Source organism: Alligator sinensis, unplaced genomic scaffold, assembly GCF_000455745.1.
Source record: "Alligator sinensis unplaced genomic scaffold, ASM45574v1 scaffold1354_1, whole genome shotgun sequence".
NCBI lineage: Eukaryota > Metazoa > Chordata > Crocodylia > Alligatoridae > Alligator > Alligator sinensis.
Genome location: NW_005842344.1, coordinates 327,651 through 337,851, shown reverse-complemented (window position 1 = coordinate 337,851; position 10,201 = coordinate 327,651). Strand labels below are relative to the sequence as shown.

At 60.9% G+C, this 10,201-nt stretch overlaps 1 protein-coding gene across 2 annotated transcripts; it reads left to right on the top strand.

Annotated features, from left to right (window-relative positions):
• The first annotated feature begins 40 nt into the window (after window positions 1-40).
• Window positions 41-6,787, top strand: DDX49 (DEAD-box helicase 49). 2 transcript variants are annotated; one of them, XM_006028840.3, is made up of 13 exons: window positions 42-214; window positions 292-415; window positions 922-1,007; window positions 1,490-1,611; window positions 1,802-1,989; window positions 2,150-2,290; window positions 2,933-3,008; window positions 3,415-3,491; window positions 4,031-4,128; window positions 4,544-4,618; window positions 4,868-4,956; window positions 5,348-5,419; window positions 5,582-6,787. In XM_006028840.3, exons 1-13 carry the CDS (start codon window positions 100-102, stop codon window positions 5,756-5,758), a joined length of 1,440 nt encoding a protein of 479 aa, XP_006028902.1. In that variant the 5' UTR covers window positions 42-99; the 3' UTR covers window positions 5,759-6,787. The 2 variants fall into 2 exon arrangements, with proteins under 2 accessions (XP_025066056.1, XP_006028902.1); XM_025210271.1 differs by lacking the exon at window positions 4,544-4,618 and having other exon boundaries at window positions 41-214.
• The last annotated feature ends 3,414 nt before the right edge of the window (window positions 6,788-10,201 follow it).

Here is a 10,201-nt window from a genome sequence, read left to right as displayed (position 1 = left end):
GGCAGCGCGCAGTGTCACTTCCTGAGCGCCGGAAGTGGGGCGGGGAGGGTGGTGACGTACACGGCGTGCGCCGGAAGCGGGCGGTGGTTGTGCGCTGGCATGGCCGGGTTCGGCGCGCTGGGGCTGGCGGCCTGGCTGGCGGAGCAGGCGCGGCGCCTGGGCATGGTGCGCCCCAGCGCCGTGCAGGCCGCCTGCATCACGCCCGCCCTGCAGGGTGAGTGCTCCCGGGGGCGGCTGCACGGGGGGAGCGGTCCCTGGAGGGGTCCTGGCTTCACGTGTTCCCTCGCGCAGGTCGCGACTGCATGGGCTGCGCCAAGACGGGCAGCGGCAAGACGGCGGCCTTCGTCCTGCCCGTCCTGCAGAAGCTCTCGGAGGACCCCTACGGCATCTTCTGCCTGGTGCTGACGCCCACCAGGTAGGGGCGCTCGGTGGCGGGGCACGTAGTGGTTTGGGGCTGGGTGGGACCTCGTGCGTCGCCGGGGCAGGCGCTCGCTGGATGCTGCCCCCTTGCCCCGAACCGCCCCATTCTCCCTGGTCCGGCGGGAGGAGCAAGGGAGCGGGCAGACGTTTGCATCCGTTGATGTCTCGGGGGTGTCGCGCTCAGCGGTGCTAGATCAGACTCAGGGTTCACACGAGTCCAGCGTCCTCCCTCCCCAAAACCGGTTTGGATTCGGCGTTACGGGATAACCGAGCATCCCCGTAAACATCCCGTTTCGCTTTGAACGTTGCCGAGTGTTGGGCCTCGTCGACGTTGCGCGGCGATAAATCACTTTATGAACAAGGGGGGGCGGAATCTATTGGGTCTTAGCTTCCCGGTTCCGGCTGTGGTTTCCCTGCGACCCCGTCCTTGGAGGTCCTGGGTGCGGGTAAGAAAGACGGGCCCCGTAACCTTTCCGTGCTTTCCCTCCTCCTCTCTCGTAGGGAGCTGGCCTACCAGATTGCCGAGCAGTTCCGCGTTCTGGGAAAGCCGCTTGGATTGAAGGACTGCATCGTTGTCGGAGGAATGGGTAGGTGCGGGCTGGTTACGACCCGGACTCTGTTAGCCCATTAGGCAGAACTAAGCCTCTGCCTGGTTCGCTTCAGGGCTGTTTAAGGAACCGCGAGCTGAAACCATACAGCGACTTGGGGGAATCTGTGCTTGTCCAGAAGCCGTGGCATTCTCCATATTGGTAAAAATCTCACATTCAGCACCAAAATGTGGCATCTCTTGGTTTTCCAGACCTGGTTTCTGGCTATCCCTTTTCAACAACCACAGCAAGAAGGGAGAACTAATCCAGATTAGGATCTGGATGCTGGTTTGCTTCGTCACTGAAACAACAGTCTGAACAAAACAGTTTGTTTGTGTGATTTATTGTTGACTGAAAATATTTCTTTACACACAAGCCAAGTTCAGCACACGTGGCTGCTCGTGTCTCATTGAGGGGACCCACCGTCGCGCTAGAAACGAAGGAAACACTTTAAACGTAAACGCTTCCTTGCTGTGTTTCAGACATGGTGGCCCAGGCGCTGGAGCTCTCCCGCAAGCCTCATGTTGTCATTGCAACACCCGGCCGGCTGGCCGATCACCTCCGCAGCTCCAACACCTTCAGCCTCAAGAAGATCAAGTTCTTGGTAAGGCGGTGGTTCAGTTTCTTTCCTGCTTGCAAGAACTTCTCCCGCTTGACCTGCTGTGCCTGGGCACGTTACCCTAGGTCAGAACTGGCGGCCCTGGCTCCCCGACCTGCGTTCAGCTCAGATCCTCCTGCCCTGCAGTGCTGCTCTTCACAGCTGGGGTTGACCCTTCTTGTTTGCCTTGGCTAAGGTTTTGGACGAAGCTGACCGGCTGCTGGAGCAGGGCTGTACTGACTTCACCAAGGACCTCGAGGTGATTCTGGGAGCAGTCCCAGCAAACAGGCAGACGCTGCTCTTCAGTGCCACGCTGACCGAGACACTTAATGAGCTGAAGAGTCTCGCCATGAACAAACCCTTCTTCTGGGAATCTCTGGCAGAGTAAGTCTCTGCTGCTTTGCTTCATGTTCAGTTCACACATGCTTCCCCCTCCTGTGATGTTGCCCCTTCTCTTCACCCTGCCATTCTAGCCCCAGATTCGACCCATTGTGGCATCTCGGAATAACACCCGTGGGGCCTTTTCTCCCCACCCCCAAAACAGAGTGCGAACAGTAGAGGAATTGGATCAGCGCTACCTGCTTGTGCCAGAGAGAGTCAAGGACGCGTACCTGGTCCATTTGATCCAGACGTTCCAGGACGAGCACGAGGACTGGTCCATTATGATCTTCACCAGTACCTGCAAGTGAGTCCAGCGCCTCTCACCGTGCACCAGTTCATGTTATGGCTGCTAGGGCTCATCCCCCAGCCTCCTCCTTGTTATCAGCAAAGCCAGAAAAAGCATTCACTTTTCTAGCCCAAGCTGAACTTAAGGCAAGTCCTTCCCTACCTCCTGAGAAGGCCCCTGCAGGGCAGGTCTTGCAGTACCTAAAAATATAACCCTGTGGAGGGGCCTGGCCTAATTGCTTCCAGGGCCCTGCCTTTGTCCTGGCCAGCAGGGGATGGGAAAGCAGCACTTCCTCCTCTTCCCTGGGAAGGAAACGGCAAGCGATTTAATGTGTGACATGAAGTTAATCCCAAGTTCCATCCTTCCATATTCACGTGTCTTGGTGGACTGGAAAAGCCTGTAGTGCTCTTCCAAAAGCTTGACCTTTCCCAAGGGCCCCGGCCAGCATTCCCTGACCCCCAAGAACAGCCAGTGTCCACAGGAGAGTTCATGCTAACCGTGGAGCAGGCATCCTGCCTGCTCGCCCAGCCAAGGTGCTGCTGTTCAAGCACTGCTTTGGTGCTTGGAGAACAAGAGGATCTGGACACTACCTGGTCGTGCCCTGGTTCACCCACTCCCACGATGGCTGTGAATATAATGGGGAAATACTTCCTCCTTCAGGGATTGTCAGATCTTGAACATGATGCTGAAGAAGTTCAACTTCCCGTCGGTGGCTTTGCATTCCATGATGAAGCAGGTGAGTGACTTGGTGGGGGTGAGCTGTGGGGGGCGCTGGGACTGCTGTTGTCCTTCATCGTGATGGGTGCTAGGCCTGCTGAATTGCTGACCGGGGGCTTCGGCTTTTCCTCACTCATCTGTTGAGCCAAAGGATTTGGGAGCTCTTTGGCTTTTGATTCCTGGTCCCTTCCCTTCTTGCTTCTCATGGGAGGGGCCAAGCCAAGCAGAAGGCATACAGGCCTGAGCCAGCCTCAGAAGCCCATCTCTGCTGAGGTACCTCAGCCATCACCTGCCCTCTGCTAGCCTAGCTCCAGACATGCCAATGTGGGCTTGTAGCCAGGTGCTATTTTTCGTGAGGCCGGAGAGAGGTACCCGCAGCCCCTGAGGCTACAGCACTCCTAACCTGGATCCTTTTCCCCTTGCAGAAGCAGCGCTTTGCAGCCTTAGCCAGGTTCAAGTCCAGTGTTTTTAAGATCCTCATCGCCACAGACGTGGCTGCCAGGTAAGAGGAGGTGAAACTTCTCCTTGATGCTGAAAGTCTTGAGTGAGTTTCCACTCAAGGCAGCCAGTCCACTGTAGAGAGTAGGGGCAGGGTTGGCAAGTGGACAGTTTTGGGGTCCTGCCTCTTCCCTCCTTGTCCAGTGCAGAACTCCCCATTGTAGCACAGTCCAGGTTCAGGGCATGTTGTGGAGCTCTTCATGTAGCTGGGGCAGCTGGATCCTTTGCTCAGCTCCTGCTGTGGAGTACTCAAGCCTGCCAGTTTGCTGGGAGGCAGATTGGCTTGTGGCAGGGGCTGGTTTGCTCTCTGGACCTGAGGAGGATAGTGGGTGCCAGGCAGGTTGCAGGGGGCAGGCTGTGCCATTTTGTGGTTGCTGGAGGCGTGTGGGAAGTGATGGGTAAGTGCCCAGAATTGGTTTGTCTCCAAACCGCGGGCCTGTGAGTGCCTCGGAGTCTCCAAGGGCTCTCGGTGAAAGCTGAGAACAGGAAATGGGAGTGTTTGTGTTGAACTGCTGCCACACCACTCCTGTGCTTGTGCTCCAGGGGGCTGGATATTCCCACTGTGCAAGTCGTCATCAACCACAACACCCCAGGCCTGCCCAAGATCTACATCCACCGTGTGGGCCGTACAGCCCGAGCAGGTGAGCGAGGGAAGCTTGCAAGAGGCTCACAGGCAGTGGCAGCTCTGCACAGGATCTAGGTCGGGTGTACAGAAGAACCGTTCCCCGGTCGGGTTTATGGAGGCTCCCTCGTGGCTGCGGGGCAATCTTTTTGGTGCCAGATCAGCTTCCGGCCTCCTGCCGTAGCAGTGCAGAGCACAGGTTCATTTGAACTGGAATCCCACCAGCCCATGGCAGAGGCATCTGTGCATGACCCTCCCTCTGGCTCGCTCCCCTCTGTTACCCCCCAGCTGTTAAGCCAGCGCAGATGTGCTGGGCAGATAGTGCTTGGAGTGGTTTAGTCCCGTCCGTCTCTTCGCTGTCCTCCTGGCTAGTGCGTGGGGGGTGCTGTTGGTCAGGCTCACATGGTCACCAGTGACCCTTTGCTGTCCTCCAGGCCGGCATGGGATCGCTATCACACTAGTGACACAGTACGACATCCACCTGGTGCATGCCATCGAGGAGCAGATCAGTAAGTGTGGAGCCTGGGTGCTGCCAGAAGGCATCAAGGTCGGCCTAGCCCCTGGGGCACTTGCACCCGTGGATACAGAGCTGGGTGAACTGATTCAAACTCTGCCTTGGGTTGGAGATTCCCACTTCAAGCCCAGATAAATGCAGGTGGCTGCACTGGCTTTGGCAGGGCTGCCCTACCTGCTGCCAGGCGACCGTCTGTCCCCTGGCCCGTGCCTGATACGTGCGCTCCTCTTGTGCCCTGGTTTAGAGACAAAGCTGCAGGAGTTCTCAGTGGAGGAGCGTGCCGTGCTCGACATCCTCACCCAGGTGAACGTCGTCCGGCGGGAGTGTGAGATAGTAAGTATGCGCAGCAGGGATCCACCCCTGTGTTGCTGGCTTGGGCAGGGTGTGTGGCTTTCCCCTTGGATGTGCAGCAGGGAGAGTCCGTGGGGACTGCAGGACTCTCTTGTTTCTAGAGGAAGCTGGGGGGACGTTTGGAGGAGGCAAGGTTGCATCTGCTGTCCGATGCAGCCTGGGAGCACCCCAGACACAGATTGTTGCCTTGATTGGGAGCACTTGGGGATGGGGAGGGCCTGTCAGCTGCTGAGTTTGCACGGACCTGGCTCAGCTTGGGGATTCCCAGCAAATGCAGCAACCCCTCTGGCTCGCTGCTCCGCAGAGCCGGGCTGCCCCCCGGGACGAGCCGCATGCCTGGCCCTCATGCCCCTTTTGCGTTTTGTTTTGGCAGAAGTTGGAGGCGGCCGAATTTGATGAGAAGAAGGAAATCAACAAACGGAAGCAGATGATCCTGGAGGGCAAAGTGAGTGACCCCCGCGGCGGGCAGGGTTGGTGCACGATGTATCCCCAGGACAGGCGGCTGGGCTCACGCATGGCCGGCATCTGGGAAGGGTGAGGTTGGTTGGCTGTGGGAGGCCAGCCTGGCCCTGCCACAGAGCATTAGCTCCTGGTGTTTGCCCCTCAGGACCCAGACCTGGAGGAGAAGAGGAAGGCAGAGCTGGCCAAGATCAAGAGGAAGAACAAGCAGTTTCGTGACAGCGTCCGGCAGACGCTGCAGGAGCGGACGCAGCTCCAGGTGAAGAGGAAGTTGCAGAAGCGAACGCGGCGGCGACAGCGCCTGGCGGCCAAGGAGGAGAAGTGAGAGCCCCAGGCCAGGGCACGGACATGGGCGAGAGCAGCTGCTGGGCAGCCTGCCCTGGTGCGCCTCCAGCTCCCTGGGGGCCCAAAACTGCTGGGGGCGGGGATCCCCCTGCCAGACACCCTCTTGCCCCTTCCAGAGGTCCTTCTGGGGCAGCCCCTCGTCCTGTTCCAGTCATCTGGACGGGGCTCCTGGAAAAGGTGGGGGGAGGTGGGTCATGCAAGCAGGTTTCCCTTTGCTCTGTTCCCCGTGAAGGGTCTGTCAGGAAACATGCTGGTGCTTGCCACTCACTCTTGTTTATAGCTGCGGCTTGCCCCCTGAGCCAGAGTCTAGAAATACTGCGAGCAGCTCAGCTCAGCCCAGCCCCTCGCTGCCTGACCCGGCTCGGGGTGTCTGAAAGGGGAGGAGGGGCAGGGAAGGCTGTGAGGCGATGGGCTCTGGGCTCTTTGTGGTCACATGTGAAGCCTCTTACCTGAACTCATGGATGCTCCTCTTGGATCTGGGTCTCAACCAACGTCCTCCTAGCTCGGCCTCTCCCTGGTGATCCTTGTGGATGCCCTGGGCCTCTCTTCTTCTGAAAACAGGTTTCCCTTGCAGTGTCTTGGTTTGGTCAGTCTGTTGAGAGGCTCCCTCCATAGGAGCCTGTGGCACAGGCAATGCCAATCAGCAGAGCCACTCTGGACGTGCCCTGCAAATGGGTTGCATATGCCAAGAGCAGCCCTGAATGTCCTGGGATGGGGTTTGCCTGGACAGGCCGTGCAGGGGAGAGGGGGAGTCCTCAGGGCCTGGGTCAGAGCTGAGGCACGTGTCTGCTTTTGTGCTTCCTTGAAGACCTGCGGATCCCAGGGGCCCAGCCTTGCCCGCATGCCTGCCCGAGGGTGGGGGTTCGGTCCCTCTCTTCTCCTGATTTAATAGCGGGTTTGATTCTCTGGTGCCTTTATGTGCTGGTTGTAGCCCCCTGTGGCCGCTGCCTGCTGGCTCCGGGGACAGTTCTTCCACCCAAATAAATGTTCACTTGCTGTAAGTGTCTGGGTGTCCCACACTTCTGCCCCTGTCGTGGTGGCTGCTGTTCGGCTGGAAGCAGTGCCTCTTGCAGCATTTGGCATAAGGTTGGGGCTGAGCGACCTGCTGAGATGAGGCCGGAGCAACCACAAGTCGGTGCACGGAGGCTTTCCCAAGGCGTCCCCATGGCTGTGCCTCGGGGCTACAGGCGCAGTGTGGGGCCTGCAGGTCCAGCTGGGTGCTTTGGGTGCACCTAGAGAGGTGTGGTATGGCCTGGCAGGGAGGAGCCTGGAGGGGGCTTGCACATGGTTGTGGCAGCTGTAGCAGCGAATGGGTTTGACCAGGTTGCTTGCTCCACGCGCACAACCCCGCACGTGCCGCTGGCGCGGCAGTGACGAGACCCTCCCTGGAGCAGGGGGCTCTTGTCTTTCTGCGCTGCTTCCGAGTCTCTCGCCAGCGATCCCCGTCCCGGCCAGATGATGCTGTGTGAAGTCTCTGCCTTTCTCCCTGCTGGCGTTTTCTCTCCGTCTCCCTCCAGCATGCAGCGACAGGTGAGGGCTGTATTGCAATATCTTCTTGCTGCCTCTGCTCGGGGAGGGGGCGTTCTCACGCTCACTCGAGCAGGGGGTCGGGAGCGTCTGGGATGGCTTGGGCTGGGACGGGGCCGTTGCCCACAGCTCGTGTATTCACATCTATCCAGTCCAGGACCCCTGTGCATGAGTTTGTTAGGTCTCAGCCTGGCTTTTCAGCCCCTCGTTGCTTGTCAGCCCTGCTGACACCTACTCCAGGCCCTGCAGGCCCTGCTCTTGGCGTCTGTCTGCCATGCAGGTGTGGGGGGAGGGAAGAAATCTGCCCCCGTTTTACTAGGACTGCTCCAGGGGCTGCTGCTGCGGGTGGGTGGCAGAACCCGGGAGCCCTGGCTCCTACACCTGGTCGTGCACATCCGCCCGCCTGCCCTCCCGCTGCCCGTCTCCCACGTGCTCTGCACGCTCAATTCCTCGCCCGGGCTCCCCTGAGCTCTCGGAGGGTTTCCCTGCTCTGGTTGCCATGGAGACATTCCAGCGCAGCATCTCGGATGCTCTTGCGCGAGCCCCGCGCTGCTGCAGAGCATGAGGCCGCAGCACAGAGGGGGCACGGCCCTGCGGCACGTGGGCACGGTCCTGCAAGCTGGGGTGGGGCTGCATGGCTGTGCCCCCCCGATACGACGGCCTTGGGCCCGTCGTGGCTCCTGCCTCAGCCTGTCGTGCTGCAAGGGCCCTGCCCCGAGGGGCTCAGCGCTGGTTCCTGCACCTTTAGTCCCATTCCCGGGCACTCGTCGTCTAGCCTCTGTCCTCGCCCCCGGCTCTGCCCAGCTCTGTAGAAGAGGGGGCAAAGGGAAGTTGGAGGCAGGAAGGGGTTTGGGGGCCCTGTGGCTTAAGCCGGGACAGCGGGTCCTTAGCCAGGGCCTGGTCCCTTGCGAGGGGAGGGCAGGTGGCTGCACTGAGCCCGTCCAGGAGAACCTGGCAGGACCCAGGTTTCATCTTACTGAGGCAACAGGGCTGTGCGGAGCTTTGTTCCTGCTCCAGCTCACGTGGGCCTGTCCTGAAAGAGCCCCTTCCCGCTGCCCGGTGGTGGCTGACCCTGGCAGCAGGGTCCTCGGCTGCCCCGAGCCCGAGTTCTGCGGGGAGTCCCCTGCTGCTCCGTGCCCGGCCATGCCCACGCCGTCCCCTTGCGAGGTGCAAGCGGGGCTGGCTCCGAATCAGACCCGTCTCTCTGGTGCCGCCTGTCCTGCCCTGCGTGCCATGCGGCCGGGCCAGCCAGTAGATGGCAGCTCCGGCGTGCTTTGGCAGCCACGCTGCGGGCTCCTGCAGGCCTTGGTGGGGAGGAAGCGCAGCCCAGGGCATCTGCTGGGGCAGCCAGTTCCTCCCCACTAAGCACCGTCAAACCGGAGGGGCTGAGCGCCCCCAGCAGCGCCATCGCTCCCTGGCGCAGCCCACCTGCCCCGGGCAGCCCCTTGCAGCAGCAGCAGCAGCAGCATCCTCGGTGCTGGTGCTCCGGCCTCACGGCTCACCCCTCGACATGTGCGGGTTTGGCACGGCTGCACCTGCCCCTCGAGCCCAGCCGGCAGGACTCAGCCTGGTGCCCCAAGAGGCATCCCAGGTGCCGAGGCTGCTGCTCTGCCCTTCTCCCCTCGCACGCTGAGCCCCCGCTGCGGCTTAGGCCCTTTCTCCTGTCCGCAGTGATTCATGGGCCTGGCTCGTCCCTGGCTCTGTCCCTCTTAGAGCGCTTCTTTTCCCTCCTGGTGCTGCAGCAAAGCAGCCGTTGATGGTGCCGGTGCCAAAAGCGGCCTTTGCTTTCCTCATCCATCGATACCCCAAGCAGCCTGGCCCCACTGGGTTTAATTAACAGCAGCAAGGAGTGATGTCCTTGCAGCCTCCTGCTTTTATTGCATCCTCTTGGCCTGGTGGGAAGCAAAGGGCTGCAGGGACCGGGGGCTGGGGTCCAAGCTCCTTTCCCTTCCATGCGAGGGGCTGCAGCCCCCGGGCCTGCTCCTTTCCGGCGCGGCTCCGCTTGCTGGCTTTGTGTTGAACGGGCATCGCGGGGCTGCGAGGGCGCAGCAGGGACAGGCCAGATGGTGAGGAATGGGCCCTGTGCAAAGCCCCGGGTCCCCCGGCTCACGTTCTTCCCTTGCACTGGCTTCTCCTTGCCTTTGCAGAACCTAATGAGACTGCTAATTACCAGCAACTCTGGGAGCAGGGGGCTGAGCTTTGCTGGAGCCTGGTGTCTTATCGTGCGGATACGTGAACGTCTCCACCATCCGCATGTAATTGCGTCCCTGCCGCCTGCAGAAATGGCTGTCCACGGGGGTGGGGGCAGAGCCGGGAGGTCTACACTGGCTGCACGCTCGTCCGCTCCGTGGAGTGTAAACAGACCATCGCGGCACTAAAAATAACCCGTGTCCTGCGAGCGCCCGAGCAGCTGAGCTCCTGGGGCTGGCGCAGGAGCCTCCACGGGGCCGGTCACCTGTTTTCCATTATTGATGTTGCTCGATTACAGATTTGCCCTGGCACGGTTCACCTGACAGCCTGCCTGCCCCCACTCGGCTCAGGCCCCGGGTTGAGCAGGAGTTGCTGGTGCAGGCCCCGAGTGGAGCAACTGCATGACTTGGCCTCCGTGGCGGGGCCGTGAGCTGGTCAGCGGTGTTGGGGGGCTGCCCGGGGCTTCCTTGTGAGCCTCCCTGTCCATCCCCGTCTTGGCTGCCGGGCGCTTCCAGCATCTCCCCGGAGAGGTTCCCAGTCTCTGTGCTTTGGGGTCCGAGTCCCAGGGGAGTCCACAGGGGCTGGGCCTGACCGCTGCTGGGGAACGAATCCCAGCCTGACCTGGCCTTGAAGACGGTGTTGCCCACCCTGCCGCTTCCCCGGGCCCATCCCCACCCCTGCGACCAGCCGGCGGACTCGCCTGAGC